Raw genomic sequence first — 22,350 nt, forward strand, 5'->3', positions numbered from 1 at the left:
AAGAAGAATCTGTTGATTTATTTAAAAAAAAATAAAAGAAGACACTAAGTGTAAGAATAGAAGGTGATGAAGGTCACAGAGTGGGGTTTTGAAAATGAGTGGCTCACATGAGAGAGATGAAAGATCACTGGAGAGAGAAGGGGTGAAGAAGTGCAAGACATTAAAGAGGTCAAGGTGCTAAATAAAATATATTCAGTTATAAGACTGATAAAGTTGTTCACAAACTGCCGTAATTAGATTAACTCACTTGACTAAAGATACTATTCATTAGCATAAGTATTTTAAATTGAAAGCTTTTTGGAGGGGAAGGGATGAACATTTGAAGGGTTAAAAAAAAAAAGTTTTACCCAAACATCTAAGTTTTTGTTGGGTGAAAATATAAAGCTTCCTTTCTATGTGGAACCTCTTTGTATCTTCAACATTTCTTTCCCTTCTGCAAGTTTTCTTAGGTGGCTAAGCCCATTAAAACCTTATGAAAACTGACCTGTTTTTCCCTCTAAGCTTCTTCATGTCATAACTTGTTGATTCTAAGCTGGCCTTGACCCCTTGTACTTACCTTATGACTTTTTTCTCTTTTTTTTTTTGAACTCTTATTCCCATAGTTACCTCTTTCAGATGTTTGCTTCTTCTCTCCTGCTCCATATCCTTGGGATAACCTCACTCTTGCTGGGATCCCTTTCTGTAGGGGAAGGAACAGGGAGGATTCCCAACACATTTTGCATGAGAAAGAGAAGATTCTAGAACTGACTGGGTTTTGTAAGCCTGCAGAAAAGCCAGTACATAGTTTTACATCCCATGAAAAACATCCAGAGCACAGGCCCAGTGTGCCCGCTGTGGTCTCTGAAGCACTGAGAATTGCTTTGCTCCTCCCACCTCCTGGTCCCTCTTCATTAACTTCAAAAATTATGAATTGAGAAACTATTCAGGGCCATTCAGAGTGCTGATTAAAGTAATTCACATTAATGGGCAATGACTAATTGGCTTAATTCTCTGAGGGCCTGTCACATCTCTAAAATGTGTGTAATAATCCAAATTTCTGATTCATGGAATAAATGTGAAAGAAGACATCACACTCTATTTAGGGTTTTCTGTGACAGAACAAAGGGGCTCCCTTTCTCTTGGGGCCTCCACGCTGCCTCCTATCCCCTAGAAAGTGAGCTAAGATGACATAAAATCTGGAAGTGGAATTTATGTGCGCGCCCGTCTGTGTGTGTGCATGTGTATCTGTGTGGTGACGGGTGCCACCCACCTCATGAACAACTCTCTCCAGCTCATGACCTACGTGTTTTCCTCAGTTCTCGGGAATCACAAGCCAGAGGTTCTGATGTGTGGATTATGGTTAAACAACATTGTTCTTACATTGTAAGCTCATGATCTCAGGATCCTATTACCTAATTTTCCATGGAATCTTCTTCAGATACCCCATTTTGGAAAGGTTTCCAGGAACACAGTCGTAGAATTATAGAGGTCCCTGGCTCCGCTTATTTCTTCTGTTGGCTTGTCAGTTGCTGGAATGTACAGGGAGAGCAGGGAGCCAGGGAACCCAAAGGGAGGCTTTTGTGTCTCAAGGTGGTCAGGGGCTAAGTGAGTTCTACAGCTCATCCTCCCATCACTATGCGAAGGACCAGGAGCAGAGCTCTGGCAGGGAGACAGCAGCTCCTTGCAGTGTTAGTCAGTGCAGTGGGCTCCAGGGTCAAACATGTGGGTGAGCCCAGTCAGACTGCCAGTAAGTAGCTCTTGACCTTGGGCGAGTCACTGAAGTCTCAGGGGCTACAGTTTCTATATTTTAGCAATAAATCATTGTCACGGAAAGTGCTGGGGAAGAGAGCAGGCCTCTCCGGGACCACCCACCCCCACCAGCGGATCTGCATCCCAGGTACTTCTCTGCCTGGGGGAGGTTCTCTTCCAGGCCCAGAAGTTTCCCATGGGAGGCAGGCAGAGATCAAAAGGGAATGTATGACATGGGACTTAGGTGTGAATTGGTGAGGATTCCTTCTCCTGAATTCACATCTGCCAGAGGGATGACATCTTTGAGGCTCTCTCCTTCCCTGTCCCACCCCCAGTGCCCAGGTGGACGAGCTGCTCTCGGGAGAGGGCAGACAAGAAGAAAGCGTCCCCTTCTGTTCGTCTCCCCCAAGGGGCATGTTTCGCTAAAACTCCCAACACTTGCTCTCCTGCCACCTCGGCCAAGTTTTGAATCTACACCCAAGCACCTTTCATCAGCCTTTGGGCAGCAGCTCCGGACAGAGAAGGAGCCCCCCGTTTCTGAAACGAAAATACATATAGAAGCAGAAGAAGTCGAGCTGCTTCCTGCGGTGACTGTTGGCGGGAGGAGCCGGCGCGGCCCCCCAGAGGTCGCTGGTGGCGCAGGCACTGGGGCCAGATCGCAGAGAAAGGGGGAGGAAAAAAAAACACCCAGAAACTTTCTTCCTCGTTGCGAATAATCGCCGCCCCCCACCCCTCCCCGGGCAGAGGCAGTAACGTGACACCGAGAGGAGCCGGGAGCCCCGCGCGGGCCGGGGAGGGGCGGGGGTGGAGAGAGGCCGCGGCGCGCCGGAGGCAGGAGGGGCGGCGAGGAGCGCCCCGCCGGGAGGTGGAGCGAGGGGCTGTGTCCGCCCCCCGTCCCTCCCTGCCGCTCTCCCAGGCGCCCGAGCCGGGACACAACGCGCCGAGCCCGCCGGACACAAAGCCGGGGGGTCCGCGCTGGCGCTGGAGGCGAGCCCCGGCGGCCGCGAGCGAGCCTGAGGCGCGGCGGGGCGCGGGGCGCGGGGGCGCGCGCGGGCGGGGCGCGGGGGGCGCCCCCGGGCCGGGGCGGGCACCTCGGCCGCTCGGGCCGCGGCGGCGGGGACCATGCCGAGGAAAGTCTCCTGAGCCCGGCAACTTCGGCCCCTCCCCGCCCCCACCGCGCTGCCCTCGGCGCGGCCCGGCCCGGGAGCCGCCGGCCGGCCGGGCTCTGCTCCCCGCAGGCGGATGGGCGACCCCCTCCCGGGCCGGGCAGGCTGCGCGCGGCGGCGGGGCGGGCGATGAAGAAGAAGCAGCAGCATCCCGGCGGCGGCGCGGATCCCTGGCCCCATGGGGCCCCTCTGGGGGGCGCCCCCCCGGGCCCGGGCGGCTGGCGGCGCCGGGTGTCCCTGCTGCCGCTCCTGCGCTTCTCCCTGCGGGACTACGGCTTCTGCATGGCCACCCTGCTGGTGTTCTGCCTGGGCTCGCTCTTCTACCAGCTCGGCGGGGGACCCCCGCGCTTCCTGCTCGACCTGCGGCAGTATTTGGGTAAGCACCGAGGGGCGCGGGCGGCGCGAAGTTGTGCCGGGGATCCCCGGGCGCGGCGCGGGTCTGCGGTGGCTCCCGCCGCGCGCCGCCGCCCCGAGGCGCCCCAGGTGAGCCCCGCGCGCATCCGCGCTGCGGCCGCGGGCGCCGGCTGCACCCCGCGAGGCGGTGGGTCGGCCCCGCGGCGGGGACCGGCTGGGGGCGCGGGCCAGGTGCCCCGGGACGGCGCTGCCTGCTTCCCCGCTCCGCCTCCCCACCTGGGCGGAACGCACGCGTGTGTGTTTGTTGTGGGTGCGCACGAGTGTTGGGTGTTCAGGCCTGGCGGTGCGGGGAAGGGACAGACCCCCAGGGCGCCGGTGGTCGCCACGGTCTTGTCCTGCCCAGCGCTCCCGGGCGTGTGGCGCCCCTCCACCGCGCGCCCTGCCCATGTGGCCCACAAATCCCCCTCCTGTCGGCTCGCCCAGGGGGCCCAGGGGCTGCGGTCGGGGTCCACCCTGCCCCCCGAGTTGGCTGGTCCTTTGACAGCGCCTGCCCACCCCGCCGCGCGAGTGGGACGCGGGAGACGGCTGCGCCCGGGGTCTGGAGCGGTCCCGGGGCGCGAGCAGCAGCGTCGCTTGTTTGACTCGACGATCCCGATTGGTGAATGTCTCAAACCAGAACTTTTTTTTGGGGAGGGGGGTGTTGTGATCGTTTATTAGCAGTGATCGCCTGTCCTTAGCGGAGGTAAGGGAGAGGTGGGGCCGAGAGAGAGGAGCCGCGCGCCGGAGAGGGCGTGACCCGTGGTCCCGCGGTCCGCGCGCGGGGAGCCCGGGTGCCCCGGCTGGGCGAGCGCAGGGCTTGGTCCCGGGTGCGATGCTCGCTCGCGCGCGCGGCCAAGGAAGGGTGCAATTTCTCAGGTTTGTGGCCAGAAGAAGTCTTGCGGGGGCGAGCGGAGAGTTGGGGAGGGTCCAGTTTCTTGCAAACGTCCCAGGCGCTAAACCTCAGCCACCCGCCAAACACCCAGCATCTGCCAGGCGAGAGGGCGATACCTTAGGGAGCCACGGAAGCCTTGGAACTGAAATGGGCTGCAGGACTCGGAGGCTGCCGCACTTACCCACCCACGTGCGTCCCTGGTCCGGAAAGCCCCAGGTCTAGAGAGCAGACCGTTTTCGAAGGAAAGAAGCCACTTCAGGAAAAGTGACCACTGTGTTAGAACAGCTGGAAATGTAAGCGCAGATGATACTTTTGCTACGCGGAGAAGCTCAGGTTTTAAGTTACACTTCGATTTCAGTAGGAACCTTGGAGGGAACTATGGGCTTGTAAGGTGTTTTAGGGGAGATTAAAGGAAAATATTGCCCAAGTACATTTCTAGAGTATAATCTTTAGCATCTGATGTCAGGAAGGATTTGGGCTAAGATGCCCTTTTGTTGGGTATCAAGTGCTTCTTTCCCTGAGTTCCCTGCTTTGGATTCAGAGGCTCACAGACACCTGCTAGTGACACATTTTTGCCACCAGTGACCACTGTTGACTGGCATTGGGAAGTTTTTGGAGCTCGGGGGTCTTTTTATAAAATCTAATAATGAATTCTTTGTAGACGTTCCTGTTAAGTAAAATATGGAGGGCAATTGTGCAGGGAAAATGCAGTGTGTGGGGAACTTAAACATCCTTCCTAGCATCCTAAAAACACTAGACTTTGGGCAGGGTGCTCAGACTGCATGGGCCTCGGTTTTTTCTTTGGTAATACTTTGGGCTGCGCTAGCTGTTGCTCAGACCTCCGCCCAGTTCTAGAGTGGGGTAATGAGACCCTTCTGGGGAACAAGAAAGACTAAAGGAGGAAGGAACAAAGGCACTACTGAAGGTAAAGACAAGAACCTTTTTGGAAATTCAGCCAAATACATTTTGGCTGCTTCTGCTTCTGCTACCCAGAAGTTGGTGAGGTTTGATCAATATGGGAACTTAGTGGGTAGGAGGGTGAGTTCACAGCATCCACCCAGGACTCGAGGAACAACTGAAAAATTGAAGATGCGTCTTATTCTCAAGTTCATTTAGTTTCCGTCTGACCCAGTGGGTTAAAGAATGACATCGTTATGACCTGAAAATAGGGTACCCTTGGCCAAGTTTATTCCCTGTTGTTTTGTTTCATAAATAAAACGATTTGCACAAAAAGTGAGTCTCTGGTTTTTAGGCTGCCTGAAGTATATCCTTCATAATATAGGCCCTAGTGTCTGCAGAATGTGTTCCCGTCGCTTCCTCCTTTCTGTTATTTTAGTGTCTGTCAAAACGAAATTTGTGGCTACTTAGTAAACACATCCTCTCAATTTCCCTCATTAGCCAATTTTGGAGGCAAGTATTCTTTAACTATAAGTTTCCAGGAAGTCAAAAACTTCCAAATCAAAATATTTATAGTGAACAGGGTACCATTTTGTATCTAATTGTGTAATATTATACATCTGACTCATAGTAGCTGCTTGATAGAGATTTCTTGAAGTAATGACTTTACCCATTTGATCAAACAGGTAGTATGATATTTAACATATTGAATGTTTTTTTAGGAGAGTCAAAAGATATAGCCATTCATGATAAAAAGCCAACATTTATATGTGTGTGCTGGGCAATGCAGGAGCAGGGTGGAATTGTATTCATAGAGTGATACTATTAAGTAGGTTTGATTGTTCCCATTTTTTTTTTTTTCATATCTCTGCCTTGCTGAAGTGCACACTACAGGAAGGCAGGATTTGAACCCAGATCTCTCTACTCAGGTGCCCATGCCTAGTACTCTGAGCAGTTTTACAGATAAAGTAGAAATGGAGCCAGAATGCAAGTTGGAATCTAAGAGCTGAATGGCTAGAAATGATCGTATTTATTCCATGATTTCACTTTCTTTTTCTTGATAATTTTACTCAGTATTTTGAGGGCCAGCAGAAAAGAGATCACTCAAGCAGCTGGTCTGCTCACACTCCACCTCCTTGTATTATTTCCCAGCATGCTGCTCGAATGTCAGGGAACGAGACTCCCACACACTGGAGGTGATGTGAATTTGCGTCTTAGCTCCTGATCTTTCTTTAGCAATTGTTCTTTGTCTAGATTAGTAGTACTCAGTGTGTGGCCTGTGAACCTGCAGCTTCTGCATCTGGGAACTTGCCACAAATGCAGATTCTCAGGTTTCATCGCAGACCTATTGAATCAAAGAGTCAGGAGTGGGTCCAGCAATCTGTGTTTTATCAAATCCTCCAGGTGATTTTGATGTAGGCTAAAGTTTGTGAGCCATGATTCTATAGTTTGCCTGCTGGGTAAGATCATAAGATAACCCTATGTATTTGAAAGAAAGTGGGCAATGAGAGAGAGAGAGAGAGAGAGAGAGAAGAGATTTATAAAGTATTTAAGGTGGCATACATGTTGCATTCAGGCTTTTAATTTCAACTTTTAAAAATGCATCTGCTTTGCTGTCTAAGTCTCATTGCTTCAAGGGAAAGACCAGCTAATAGCTGCAGTCCCACCTGGCTTTAGACTTTCTGAGGTTTGGAGATGTATGAAATGGGGCATTTGGGAGGCAACCAGAAGGCATAGCGTGGAAAAGGAAGAAAAAAGGTCAATAATGGTATTTTTTCCTCCCCCACAGGGACCAGGGTAAAACAGTTCCTTCTTTATAGTCAGTTAGGGAAAGGACAAAGTCTATTCTCCTTAAAGGACTTTCTGCTGCAACAAATTTGAAAAAAAAAAAAAAAAAAAAAGGAAAGTTAGAAAGTTAGGAGGAGAGAAATGATTTGGGTATAGCTGTTGTTTTGATTTTTCCTCTAAATGGGTAGAGAAAGAACACAAGTATATAATGGTATAAATAGATAAATATAGCAAATTGCTATACCTAAACTTGGAAACTATATTCTTTCCAATTTAGTGAAATGATTTCACTTTTAAAACAGCATTCAGACTTTGATTTGCTATGGAAAACAAACAAAAATCAAATAAAATCTCCCCCAGAAATTAGGTTATGATTGCAGCCTCTGCCAGTAGCCTCATTTCTTATGAGCTTTGGAAATATCAACAACTTGGCATAACACTCGTTACATTGATGTAAACTGAATCAGCCAGATGGCTTACTACTGATCTTATCCAGCGGGCAAACTCTAATGATTTATCATCAAGGCTTGGAGATGCGATTCAGCCTTTATGAGAGCTAAATTTGTTGGGCTGTCTTGAATTGGGTATGCCTTCTTTTCCATTTTTAATATATACTATTTTAAATGAAGATCCGGAACTTTAGTTCTCAGGTTTGTCAGTCTTAATATATATATGTTTATACAGATAACATACATGTAATATATATACATATGTATGTGTAATATGTATATATGTGTGTATGTATATAAAATAAATGAGCATGGCATTTTTGAGTCAGAAAATGGAGAGTAAAGAATGTAATTTTGTGGAATTTGATATTCTCTAAGTTTAAGTGAATTTTTTTCATTTTTTAAATTTTATTTTTATATTCCCCATGCAATTGCAACCCCCTTATTTTGACCCCAATAAGTTTAAGTGAATTTGAAGAAAATGTGTAACTAGAGGTCCAGATCTATTGCAAAATAGTTTTTCTCTGAATCTTAAAAGTCGACTCGGGTTTGTTGGTTTTTTGTTTTTTTTTTTCTGTACATCACACATAAACCTAGAGCTTCAGGCCCCAGATAATGATTTAGGAAATCAGTGCATAGAATATAATGTCATCAATCGAAATAGTGGCCATAAAAAGGAAAATGACATTCTTGTTTGTAGTTGCAAATTTATCTTGTAGGGTTGGATGGGGACACAGTAGCACTGTACTAGAGAAGAACAGCAAATGGAATTCAACTATGGCAGTCTGCTCCAAAAACACTTTGCATGAATGCTGAAAAACATTCTGCCTTGTAAACTATTTTTAATGTAGACTAGTCTCAGTATGAATTGTTTAAAGATACATATAAATATGTATTATCTGGATACTGTCTTTCTTCAAATTCCCTGTCATCAATCCAAGTTTAAAACACTAGTTGGTTTTGTATTTGAGAAACTAGGATGAAAATGGTCAAACTTCTTGTGTCCCAAAAGAAACAGTATCTTTTGCTTCCCTAGAGAGAAGCTACAGGAACAGGAGTTGTGGCTTGCCCCCAGCTGTATTGAAGGTATCAGCAATGGATGATGAAAAGTCATTTTATTGGATGGATGCTGTTAGAATTAAGGATTATCATTTGCCTTTTTATCGAAAGAAGTATGATTTGACCACAGACATATTTTTGTCTCATCTATGTTCATTTTTATTATAGAACCTCAACTTTCAGCAAAGAGTAATATTCAGAAGTCCTTTTATTTATTAGAAATGAGAACCCAAGCACTAACTTCACCAAAAAATACTTTCATATTAGTCAAAAGAATGTGATAACCATGACTCAAGAAAATTCCAAATAAAGTGCATTTCAGTATCTGCTATTAATTTTTACAGCAATTTTATTGAGATGTAATTCATAAACCATGTAATTATCTCATTTAAAGTTTTAAATAGTTTAATAAATTTCAATAGTTTTAATAGTTTTTTATAGGTTGCAGTATATGCAGAGGCAAATGCAACCATTTCTATATGTTAGAACATTTTTGTCACCATGAAAAGAAATCCTGATCCCTTTAACTGTCACCTCACCATTCCTCCATCACCCCAGCCCTAAGAAACGATTGATCTAATTTCTAGCTATATAGATTTGCTTTTTCTTTACAGTTCATAGCAGTGAAATTATAGATATTTTTGTGACTGGTTTCTTTCACTTAGAGTTTCAAAATTACTTCATGTTGTTGCAAGTATCAGTACATCATTCCTTTTTATGGCTGAGTGATATTCCACCATATGAAACTACCATATTTTGTTTATCCATTCATCTGTTGATGGATACTTGGGTTGTTTCTATCCTTTGGCTATTTTGAATACTACTGCTATGAATATTTGTGTACAAGCTTTAAGGTGGACACCTGTTTTTTGTTCTTCTGGGTAAAAATAGAATTATTTTTAACTTATTGCCAAACTGTTTTCCACAATGACAACACCCTTGTACATTCCCACCAGCAATGTATGAGAGTTCCAGTTTCTCTACATCCACACCAACACTTGTTTTCTATTTTTCAATTACAGCCATCGTTATGGGTATGAAGTAGTATCTTTTTTTTTTTTTATTTTATAGAGGCATGTTTATTTATTTATTTATTTGTTTGTTTGTTTTGTTTACACATGCACTGGGTACAGCCAGAAGCACGGGAGGGTGAGAGAATTCACCAGAGCCAGAGCGGGAAGCAGAGTAGGCAGAAGGACCGAAGTACACTGCTGAGGGGAGCAGCGGGCGGCAGGAGAGGTCTGCGCGCCATGTGGGACCCTCCTCCGGTGGCCGGGGAGCAGCCGGGGATCGAACCAGCGCTCAACCGCTGCGCCACCGGGGAGGCCCTGAAGTAGTATCTTATTTTGGTTTTGTTTTGCATTTCCATACCGATTAGTGGTACTGAACATCTTTTCATCTGCTAATTGACCATTTGTATATCTTCTTTGGAAAAATGTTTATTTCTATCCATTGCCTTTCTTTTTTAAGTTTTAAGCATTCATGATATATCCTGAGTACTAGAGAACTAGACCCTTCTCAAAGTTAACCTTGAAGTTTCTTTTGGCCTTTACACAATGCTATTAGGTATTGTTCTGTATATCATTGGTGTACACCTTCTCAAGGAGCAACAAGTTAGTTTTATACTTCAGTCATGTTCAAAGTACCAAATATAGAATATGGCTATATAGTAAAATCTGAACAAATTAATAATGATTGATTGAAAGCAAGGAACTATTCAAAAGAATTTTGGGGATCTTGTTTTATAGTTACGGAATTAGGCCTATAAGAACTTGAATATTAAACACTTCAGTTTTCTGCTGTTAGCACTAACCTATGATAATTAATGGATAGCTAGCATTTATCTAATTTACAGATGTCACAAAAATTACTGTGACTTTTGTATAGAATATTAGCGTATCCATTTTGAACAGCAAGTTAATATACAGTGGAGGTGAGTATTTTGTCTTTGTATTTGCTCACTAGCATGAAGTTGATGAGCTCAACAGGGAAAACCATTTGGGTCCATTGTGTTGTTTACATTCTTTATACAATGGGATTGGAGGTCAGCAAAAAATATCGAGTGTTCTCATAAAATTGAAATTCACATGCAGTTCATTTTTTATTCATATTGAGGTATAACATACAGGACAAATATATAGGAACAATATGTATGTTTTTCCTTAGTAGAAGAACATGATTTGGGCGAAGAAATATTGTTCTTCCAAAAATGTTAGAAAATTTTTAATAGGCTTTAAAATATATTACCAAAATAAGAAGCTTTAAAATAAGTTCTACCTGATGCTGCTAGTTGAACTCCAGCATGAAAAATTTTTATTAAAAATCACCAGGGAGCCAGATAGCTGTGTAGAGTTGAGGGTGTGCTTGCTCTACCTCTTGGTCTGTTTCAGGTTTTAAATCAGCTATGGTTTCCCAGAGATCACCACTAACTCATTTTTCTTGTCTCGCTCCCTGCCTTTGCTTTTGCTATTGTCTCTGTGTTCCTGATTCAGGAAACTAATATTCCAGTGATGATTTCTGAAGTCCTGCAGTCTTTTATTCATGATCACTTCTGAAGTTTTGGCACTCTGTCTTGTACTGCGGTCATTTATGGGTAAGCTGCTTGGACAGAGGATGCTAATTCAGCACTTTGTATCTCTGTAACCTCTCCTGGGTGCTCTGCACAGACCCTCAGGAAGTGTCTGTTGACTCAGTGTATTCACTAAGCAGACGGGTCTTCGCTAGGGTTCTATATCCTCCTTTGTTTGGTCTCTATTTTAAGTAGAGAACATGGGGACAGCTGCCAGGGAAGACTCAACTCAGTGGATGTCTACAGTCCTTCACTTACTGGTGTTTCAAAGAGTATGTTCCAAGCAAAGGCATTTAAATCATTATGACATATAATTCTCTGACCAGTTTTTCTGTGCCCAGGAATAATTGTCCACCCCTTACCTTTGGGGATTTGGGATGACATTTGTAGAGTTTTCCCCGAAATTAAGCATACCCAAATCTCCAGTCAGTCTGGAGATTTGGCTGCATATAACCAAATGCAAACTTCTTGTTGTCATTCACCTGAATCCTGTTTTGAGACTCTGCAGAATAGCAATGTATTTCTCTCTTCTCAGTTACTGTCTTTTCTATAGGTAGTAATTTGTGTTAAATTAGCTAGTATATTTCAAGCATGAATTTGAATCTTTAAGAGATGAAACCATTTGACCTAGAACTTCAACACGACAGACTGTAATATAGGGCTTAATGAGGAAATCTTCAGACCTTTGTTTAATGAAAGATATTGAAGTAACCTTAAGTCATGACTTTGGTTAAGTAATTCTTAGTTCATTCACTGGTAAGTGATTTAAATAACCATTTACATTTAACTGGACTGCATTCCTGGAAACACCATTGATTTTTTTCCTAGTTCAGTAAAGTATGACTTTCCCAGTCTTTATGAAAATAAAAATCAAAGTACTCCAAAACATAAATTCCTTTGCCATTCATTGAGCAAGCAGTCACCGAAGGCCTTCTGTGGATCAGAAGCTTCAGGCATAGAACAGACATGTGTTTCAGAGCTGAGCTGTGGAGTATATCATTGTATCACCACGTATTTGCTGAGAGAACTTGGGTAATTTTCTTAACTTCTCTGCATCTCAGATGTTTTGATCTAAATGGTGGGATTAATAATTGACATTTTATAGGGCACTTACCTAACCCAAGACCAGGTATTTGAACTCGACAAATGCCAGTTTTCTTAACCTTATTCTTTGCTTCTCTCTGACTCCCCTTTTCCCTGCCGCACATACATGATGGCATCTGCACACACACAAGCATGTATAGATACTCACATAAGCATATATTCTAGTGGAGGATGCAGATTCACACATGACTTGGCTTCCAACAAAAGCAACAAGAAGTATGAGCTTCCTGAACTAGTGTGCTTATGGCTGTCTTGTCACCCTCACATTGGCGGGCCCTTCAACAGCTCAACTCCAATCCTGTGCTTTGTTAATTAGGTGCACAAGTCTCCCTGCTTCTCGGCCTCTCTCCTGCTCCCTGGAAACAGCCCTTGCACAGCTTCTTTCCTCTGTTTTGAATATATCTACACTTTTTCCTTCCCACAAAATAAAAATAGTGAAGAGGGAATCTGCTGTAGCTTATTCTGGATGGTCATTTTTCTAGGCCTGGATCCATAAATCACACCCTTTCAAGCAGTCATAGCACCAGGCATGCACTGAGACTGCCTGAGGGTGTCTCCCTCTTAGGATGGAACCACCAGGCCCAGAGGCACAGCCACTTTCTTTTCCCACTTTCCTTCCATTGAGAGTTGGGGCAAGAGAAGTGTTGGAGAGCCACAAGGCCATTACTATTCAGTGCAGCTGGTCACCCAATTTCTTAAGAAGTTGAGAGCAAATGTGATTTTACCTTATTTAATACAGAGTTAAATTTTGTCTAGGACCTTAAAAACCATAACCTTGCCACTCTAGCTTGGAGCATCCTGGTAGTCCAGAAGATATTTGACATGAATGCCTTCCCACCAGATAAGCCGAACTGTCAGGCAAAGCCATGTGGGCTGATGGAAGTGCACGGGACCTGGTCATCTGATTCCAAGGTGGGCAGCTCCGGTGGCTGAGAGAGTTCTCTTCAGTTCTGGGAGCTGCTTCCTTGCAATTTCCAGCCGATTTTGCTGGTTCTTCTTCAGGGAGCTTCATAGAGTACTCTACTGGACTACCTGGTCTATCAAGGAATTGAAGAAGACTGCCATCTCCCATCAGTCCCCACCCCACATAAATCTTGTCCAGATAAGAGGTCTGTTTGCCCATAGTTCTTCATCTGAAGCACAAACAACAAAGGGAAAAATGACATTAAAGTGAAACCTTCTGAACACCACCACCCTAAAAACAAAGCAAAAACACCCAGATTGGGGACAGATGTTTCTCCAGGAAATGGGATTAAAAGGCAGATACTTAAAAGTGCCATCAATCAATAAGAAAAAGAGAAGTCATTCGTGAGATCAATGGGCAAAGAAGATGAGCAGGCCAGTCACAGAAGAGAAATCACAGTTGACCCAGAAGCAGATGAAGAGAAATAGTGATGCATTCACTGATGCGTCTTCATCCTCTTCTGTCTACCTGACCCTCCACTGCCTGCAGAACTGGGGGATTTTCCAGTTCCTTGGATTCAGGAGCCTACTTCCTGGAGCAGTATAGTACTTATCAGCAGTGACTCTCTTCAAAACTGTCCTCTTTTGAGAAGACAATGACACGCCCACTCCTGCTCTCTGGTTCTGACAGGTGAGTGGAGCCAGGGAGCCCTGCTTCCAGCTAAATACAAAAGGGTGTCCCAGTTCTCAGGGTCACGATGTGTTGGTCGTCTGCCCACTGGGATGCTCTTTCTGCCTGTGGACCAGAGCCAGCAGGTTAGGCATGGGGGTGCAGACGGTGCCCTACAGCACCCTGCACACTGTGCTGAAGAGGACAGAAGGACATGGAGCTGACCGCAGCATCCTGCCTGGAACTACTGTCACAATATCTGAGAAAAGAGTGGAACTGATTCATCTGGTTAAAGTTTTACAGAAACGGGATTGCAGAGTTCTTGTGATTTCGTTCTGCTTTAGTGTCAAAATTCATCCAACCATGTGCCAAAAAATGTGTGTAAAATCACATGCAGATTTAGGCGCTTTGAGAGAAATCTATTTTTACCACCGTGGGGAAGAAACCAGAAAGTGATGATTAGCCAGAGAAGCCAAGGCAGGACTGAGGCAGGAGGGAAGGGGTCTGAGCAGCTCAGACTTTGGGTGTCTCCAGACCCCTGGGGATTATGCTCACCTCCTAGCAGGTGGAGTGAAGACTTCCTGTGTGGAAGACCTGCCAGAGGAGGGGAGTGTTGGCATTAGCCAGAAGTATGATGCCAGTGTGGGGTTAACTTCAGTGACTTCTGAACTCCTGCTGTGTGCTCTGCAGGACTGTCCCAGAGAAGCCTCACAGTCAGGCCTGCATAGAGCATGGAGATGAAAGTCAAAGGGGAGGATTCTAGAATGCCTCATAGCAGTAAAAACAGGGGACGCAGCGCCTTTATTTTGCTTTAGCAGATGACAGGATGGCGGCCATCTTTCTTTTTTTGCTCGTGCTTTCCTGGCTCAAAAAACTGTTGGTGATTGCTGCCCATAGAGATTTAAGGCCTCATGAAATTTGAACTGTTTGTGGTTATGTTCTACGCATGCTGTGAGATGAAGACATTCCCACAAATTAAAGGGAGGCAGAAGGGAGTGTGTGTTAGTGTCCGTACCCAATGCTGTATTATGGCCCTTTTCACCCAGGCAAAGAATATTGAGTGATGGCCTTTTGAGCATCCCCTATTTAGTGATAATATTTTGAGTTTCAGAAGTTCAGGCTTCATGGTGAACTTTCCAAATACCTTTGGACAATACTTGATTTGAGCATTCTTGTGTTCTGCTCTCCCACTTCTAATGACTGGAAGAGGTGGTGGGTTCTATGCCTGTGTCTTGAAGTTACACAGTTATGATGGTGCCTCTCTGTCTCTGATCTTAACTCTGGCACCATGTGTAGAGAGTGTGTAGGGGTTTTGTTAGGTGTGCTCAGGCATGTTGTTAGGTGTGCTCCCCATCTTGAGGGACCTATTAGAATATTCTTTGGTTACCAGGGGCATAATAGATTGCTCTTGCAAAATACAACCTGCTTTGGCCAGATTGTTTTGTTGTTGGAAAGATAGGTGACCTTTTGTAAATTTCAGAGTAAGTCTTGCTGACAAAACCGATACTTCATTGAAGCCTCACATCAGTGAGACTTAAAACATCAGAGAACATGTGTTTTCCTATTGCTTTCATATGCCCACTGTCCTTCACATTTTGGCTTAGCTGTTGTCCTCTCTTTCATCTTATTCAGGTTCACTCCTTCAACAAGTATTCATGAGACTCCAGTTCTGTGCTGGGTGCTGCAGATAGGGTGACTTAACACTGTCAAGGTGCTTATGGGCTGCATTCTGCTTGAAAGCGCAGAGGAAAAGGACTAGGAGTATGGGTCAGGAGTGATAAACAGGGGCCCATAGGAAGCTGCAGGAGGAGAGGAAAGGCAAGTATTTGTTGTACCTGTCTGGTTAGGCTCCTGATCTCTTTGGTAAAGGTCCTGTGTATGTCAGTAAATCAGGGGTTCCCAAGTCTCTTGCATGATAGAATTCTTCAGAGTTTTAGAAAATAGTGATTTTCATCATTTGGTCAGGGGTAGGCTTAAGCACCTGACTTTTTTTAATGCCTCCTCCTGTAATATGCAGCCAAGATATAGAATCCCTGTAGATGATGCAGGACTGGACAGTTTTGTGTGCATATTAAGTTCTCTTACTGCACTGATTAGGGATGCTTAACTTTATCATCTTTTGTCTATGACTTGTAAGATTTTAGCTTTCAGCTTCGCTCTATCAGGTCTTCTCAAACTTCAATGGGAATTCACATCTCCTGGAGCTTTGTTAAGCTACAGATTGCTGTGCATTCGGTCTGGGATTAGGCGTGAGAGTCTGCATTTCCAGGAGGCTCTGGGGTGTTACCTGTGCCACCAGTCAGAGGACCTTGCTGTGTGTAGCAGGATCTATACTGTAGCATTTTAATTTAATTTAATTTAATTTTTTTAAAGATTTATTTATGCATACAAGAACTGGGATACAGGTCAAAGGTGTGGGGGGTGAGAGGATTCACCAGAGACAGATGGGGAACAGAACAGGCAGACTGACTGAAATACACAGCTGAGGGGAGCAGTGGGCAAGTCAGGAGAGGTCTGCTGCACCATGTGGGTAGCTCCCTGGCCAGGGATTGAACACGTGCTGCAGAGGCTGCAGATAGCTTCATAGGTCGCTTCTTAACCCCTTGTGCCACCAGGGAGGCCCCTATGCTGTAGCGTTTTTAGGATGTAATTAATAATACTTCTTAATAGACAAATGACAGGGTCAGCCTATCTCACTGAAGATCAGTGCCATGAAACATTGTATAAATTTCTTCTTAATTGAATTTTCATTCACTATTTCATTATTCACATTTAAGATTATTAGATTTTTCTCAAATGAGAATCACACACTTGTATGATTCAAGTTTCGAATACCTTTTTTCGTTTGTTTGCTTACTAAGCTCTGCTATGATAGTCTTGGATGCAGGCTGTTAGGAGAATCGTGAACATACAGATTTTAACTTATTAGAGCTCATTAATAAGCATCAGAAATGAAACATCTTGTTGTGGGTATGAAGTTTCTTCGAATAGGTGTTGCTGATTCTTACATCGTTTTAAAATTTGATCCTGAGTTATAGTATCAGAATCCATTGCCACATGTTCTTAATATCTAAATACCCTGGTAAAGTTCTTTTGTTAGCCAAAGCTTATAATTGTATGAAAATAATTAGTGTGAGTTGGCATAATCCTTTAAAAATACAATTTTAAAAAACACAACTGTTAAAAAATGCTTATCATAGAAAATGAGAAAATAGAGAAAAATGCACAAAGAAAATCTAAAGCATGGTAATTGCTTTACTCACAAGTGTTTTGATTTGGTCACACGCTTCCTCTACCCTGTAGTATCACAAACGGCATTCCACGGCTTTACACATTTCTTTACAACATTGGTTTTCATTGTGGCAGGGGGCTTAGGAATGTACAGTAGTTCTTCTAGCAAGTCCCTTTTGATTTGAGGGTATTTCCAGCTTTTCATGATTCTACACAAAATTGTGTTCAATTTTGCGCCTTCTTTACTTTCCTGGGATGAGTTCCTAGAGTTGGAATTGCTAATTGAATAAAAGATCAATTTTTTAAAATCACTTTTAGTCTAAATTGCCATTTTTTGGGTGTATTTCACTAGCAATACACAACCCATTTTGTTCATACTCTTACATACATTGGATATAAACTTAAGAAACTCCTTACCCATTTTCTTGGTGAAAAATGATGTTATTATGTTCTAATTTGCATTTGTTTGAATATTAGTGAAATGGAACAATTTGATTATGTTTATAAAACCTCATCTCTTTGGAATTATAGCTTTCTGCCCTTTCCATTTTCCCCCTGTGGATGTTTCTTTCTCTTATCACTTGTAAGGATTCTTTAGAGATGAGGGTATGAGTCCTTTGCTATAAGTGCATTTTTTTCATTTACTCTTTAGGTTTTCCAGTGAGCTTCCATGCACCCATTAATGGTTTTTTTTTTTTTTTTTTTTGCATTTGTTATTTTTTCTTTGCATTTAATCTTTTTTTTTTTAAGATTTATTTATTTATTTATTTACACAAGCACTGGGTACAGTCAGAAACACAGGAGGGTGAGAGAATTCACCGGAGCCAGTGCGAGGAGCAGAACAAGCAGACAGACGGAGGACACTGCTGAGGGGAGCAGTGGGCGCGGCAGGAGAGGTCTGCGCGCCAGGTGGGACCCTCCTTTGGTGGCCGGGGAGCAGCCGGGGATGGAACCGGCACTGCAGAGGCTGCGGGCAGCTTCGCAACCCAGCGCTCAACCGCTGCGCCATCGGGGAGGCCCTGCATTTAATCTTAGGAAGGCTTTATAACCTGAAATCAAATACATGTACTCTATTTTTCTTCTAGTTCTATTGTTTGTTTTTTTCATTTACCTTTAAATACTTTTGGCATTTTTTTCAGTGTAAATTAACTCAGTGATTTTGCCAGTGATTTAGCTGGAGACAAGTTTATCTACTTGAATATCATTCGTTAATTGTAAATTCATTTTCAAACATTGTAATGAATTGATTCAAGCTTAACTTTCTTTAGAGTGTTTGAAATCTCAATCCTAAAAAATCTGGGCCGGGAGGACTTCTGAGGCCATGCATTAGCTCTCCATAGTATAGCGGATTCTCAAAGTCTTTTGTTTAACATCCTTTGGTTATCATGTTGAGAAAAAAGAAATCTGGGCAATAACAATATGAACCTGCTTTCATTAGATGTTATATTGCTTGAAGTCCAGTTTCCAAGAAGCTATCACAAGTTAAGAGCAGGCTTACTGTACTAGGACCTTCACCTGGGCCCCTTGCGCAGCTGCTTCTCAGTGAGGGTCTCCCAGCTCCCCAAACCCTGACATTGTTTCTGGAGAGAAGTATGTGTGGGTGTCAGTGGACTGTGCAGTTGCTCACACCAGGTCAGAAACACATGCCTACCCTCCATGCCCACCCTCCTCAAGTTGCCTCCTTTTGGGCAGAACCGGGAGGTTTTGTAGGTCTCAGCCTTTTGGATTCCTCCTGGGTCTTGAGCAAAAAAGGAGCCCCTGGGTAGCCACGTGCTCCCTTTGCAGTCTGAATAGAAACATTAGCTGGGTTGGTGGTGACCGTGAAGGCCTGGCTCCACCAGCCCTCAACCCTTTGCAGCAACTTGGTAATGGGGACAGCACTCATTTAACACTATTTTTATAAATGGCTGGATGACGAGTTGTTTAGTGCCTGTGGGTTGCTATTCTTAACATAAAATTCAAGGGGCCACAATCTGGAAACATGGATTTTTAAAGCTACAAATTCTATAAATTTGCCTTAATTGGGGTGTTTAATATTACAAGAGGCAGTGTAGTCTAACAGAGCTTTGGACTTCAAATCAGAAGTCCTCTGTTTGAGTCCTGGCATCGCTACCGTGCAGCTGTGTGACCTCAGGCATTTCACTTAACCTCTCTGAGTCTTTGCTGGAACTTTAGAGGGACTCTTTCTGTTCAAGAACAACAACAAACAGATTATAAAGAGAATGCTATCTGGTACTCTGCTGCTGGAATACTGTGAAAATTTGCATTTATAATATCTGCTAATACACAACTTCATTTTAATTATCCAGACAGAAGCCTAATCAGAGCAGGTGGCTCTCCGGAGTGTAGGAGCCAGAGGGGTGTTACTTTCTGTGGTGTGTGTGTGTATGTGTCTACAAACAAACAAACAAGCCATCAAAATTCTGCTTCTAGGCATTATACTAGTTATTTGTTGTGTATATTTCTACCTTTTCTGTCATTTGTAGCTTTTTTTGGGGGGAGAGGGGAGGAAAAAAACCTCCTAAAGTATTGCAGCAACATGGATGGAGCTGGAAGGGATCATGCTCAGCGAAATAAGCCAGAAGAAAAAGAAAAATACTGGATGGTTTCACTTATAGCAGGAATCTAGAAAACCTAAATAAGGGACCAGGAAAAAGAATAACTATAAGAAAGAAAAAATCAAAATCAACAAACAACTATAAACCAGAGACACACTATGGGGGGGGGCAGGGAAAGGAGGAATTGGGATCAAAATAAGGGGGGGGGGTGCAATTGTATGGGGAATATTAAAAAAAAACCTCCTAAAATAAATTACATTTTAGTCGATTAGTTTTATTCTTTCTCTGTTTTCCTAAAGGACTAAAGATTTTCCATGTGTCCAAAGACCTCTGTCTACTTCACTATAAATTACAAAGAATAGTTTGATGATTAAAAGTTCTAAGGCATTTGCTCTGTGATCATTTGATAAAATTTAATTTTTTCAAAGTTAGGTGTGTGGAAAACACAAAGGTTTCTGAAAGAGCTGCAAGTCTAATCCCTGATACAGATGTATCAACTCAACATTTTCATGTACCTATTTCACATGCCTTTGGGAACACAGAGGAGGGAAAACATTAGGGCTAACAATAGGGCTTCATGGAAGAGGTGACACTTGAATTGGATGTTGAACCCTAAATAGGAGTTTCCTGGGTAGAGATGTGGAAAAGGGCATAACACTTGCCAAAACAAGTCAGTGGCAAATGAGAGTGACTTCTATGGTAAAAGGGTGGATTGTGAAGGAACGTGTCTACTCACTGGCATGCAGTGGGGAAGCCAATGAATATTTTTACACCATAGTGTGACAGTAGAGCTGTAATTCATGACGGTAACTCTGGAAACAGAAAGCCACGGAGGAGCCTAAGCAGGTGTCTAAAGTGGTTCTCAGGTTTGGATAGCATTTCAAAGTTTATAAAGTATTTGTGTACATCTTAACACACTTGCTTCTTTATTCTCCCGAGTGGTGGGTGTTAAGGTCTTTTGGCACATGAGGAACCTGAGTTCTGAGAGATGTGAAGGGCTCCAGGTTGCTCAGCTGGTGGGTTCTGTTTCCAGTTGAGGTCTTCTCAGCCCTAGGGTGATCTTTTTCCCTGTTACCCCAAACCATATGGAAGCATATTTTAACAAAAGCACTGAAGTGTTTTTCTAACTTTTACCAAGAACTTTCAAAGTAGTTTCAATCTCCATAAAGAAACTTCGACAGGAAAAATCAACTTTGCTCTTATCCTGCAGGTATTTATTTAGTATAATAGTGTAATGTTGATTCGCCTCCTTGCTGACATTTTCCTGTTATGATAGCAGTCAATAAACTGATGGTTTATTTTCTCTCATTAGCTAAAATGGGAAGAAAAATCCCCACTGTTTTTATTAGGATAGGCTATAACCCATCTTGAATTTATGATTCGTTTACTTCAGAACTTTGATCATGCCATTTTGTCATGGATTATGTTGGCATTTAGGCTAGCATTTCTTGCTGTTTTAAAAAATGACTGTTCGGTGGGAATAACAGCCTGATTGTCTGTCGTTTTGTTGAAGATTCTTCAGCAGCGACAGCACTTACTCCTGCCTCTGTCTCTCACGAGGGACAGCTGATCTTGCATTCTGAGGGGGCTTTTCCTAAAGTACTCAGTCCTACCACTACTCCCACAGCCCAGCCCTCCCTGTGGGACCACCTGCTTTTGGGAGGTTTACAGAAAGTCAGCCTAATCACTTTGCTTTTGTATTTTTTTTTAAATCAGACATGAGTTCTATATTTCCTATTTTTGCTAATCCCTAGTTGGAGAAGAGGAGGCTAGGTCACCAAAAATGAACTGTACTGAGATTGTAGGGGGTGTGTAGGTATTGCTTACAGTGATCATTGACATCTTGATTGTTAGGCCATTCTGACAGGGAGATGGTGCTCCGTGCCCATGGCCTGGCTCTTGTTGGGTGATCTCTGTTTATTAAGGGAAAGCGAACAAACCCTTTCACAAGTCAGATGGATTCAGATCTTTGCTTTCCAACAAAGTGCGGAAAGATCTACGCAAGTTTTCTTCAGGAGCTCAGCGGGTCACCAGGAGATTTAGAAAGACAGTCAAGAAGTGAGGGCCTCCCCTGGTGGCGTGGCGGTTGAGCGCTGGGTTGCGAAGCTGCCTGCAGCCTCTGCAGCGCCAGTTTGATCCTCGGCCACCAGCGAGGGTCCCACATAGCGCACAGACCTCTCCTGCTGCGCCCGCTGCTCCCCTCAGCAGTGTGTTTCATCAGTCTGCCTGTTCTGTTCCCTGCTCTGGCTCTGGTGAATTCTCTTAGCGTCCCACGCTTCTGATTGTACCCAGTGCTTGTATAAATAAATAAATATGTCTTTTTTTTTTTTTTTAAAGTGAGTGATGCTGTTGTAACTCCTCACATTCTCATCTTCTAATTTAAGTGCAGGTTTCATTTCTTTTTTCTTTTTTTTAAAGATTTATTTATTTATGCATACAAGAAATGGGCTACAGGCCAGAGGTGTGTGTGTATGGGGTGAAGGTTCACCAGAGACAGAGTGGGGAGCAGAACAGGCAGATAGACTGAAATACACTAATGAGGGGAGCAGCGGGCAAGACAGGAGAGGTCTGCTGAGCCATGTGGGTATCTCCCTGGCTGGCCAGGGATTGAAATTGTGCTGCAGGTGCTGCAGACAGCTTCACAGTGCTGTGCTTAACCCCTTGCGCCACCAGGGAGGCCCCAACACTGGGAATTCTCTGTTCAGAGAGCTGACCACCATGGGCAGGAGTGACCGTAGGAGACTGTCCTGGTCACCAGAGACTGTTACCAAGCCTGGGTAACCAAGAGCATGTCTGCACATTAAACGTTTGCTGGTGCTTGCCAGGGAAGCTAGAAACCAGTTATCTCCACTCCTGCCACCTTCCCTGGTTGCGCCTCCAAATCCTGAGACTGTCCTTGTTCTGAGTAACACCCTTGATTAAGAATAAAAAAAATTAAACTTG

The 22,350-nt window shown here is 44.1% G+C and overlaps 1 protein-coding gene across 2 annotated transcripts in view; it reads left to right on the forward strand.

Annotated features, from left to right (window-relative positions):
* Nucleotides 1-2,653: 2,653 nt before the first annotated feature.
* Nucleotides 2,654-22,350, forward strand: part of UST (uronyl 2-sulfotransferase) — a 261,891-nt gene continuing 242,194 nt past the window's right edge. The window contains exon 1 of one of the 2 annotated variants that reach the window (XM_037520548.2): nucleotides 2,654-3,270. In XM_037520548.2, the coding sequence (XP_037376445.1) occupies nucleotides 3,024-3,270 (247 nt within the window). In that variant the 5' untranslated portion in view covers nucleotides 2,654-3,023. The remainder of the gene's footprint in view (nucleotides 3,271-22,350) is intronic. The other variant, XM_037520547.2, reaches the window with a different exon arrangement.

Source organism: Talpa occidentalis, unplaced genomic scaffold, assembly GCF_014898055.3.
Source record: "Talpa occidentalis isolate TD23 unplaced genomic scaffold, MPIMG_talOcc4v2.1 talOcc4.2, whole genome shotgun sequence".
Taxonomy (NCBI): Eukaryota; Metazoa; Chordata; class Mammalia; order Eulipotyphla; family Talpidae; genus Talpa; species Talpa occidentalis.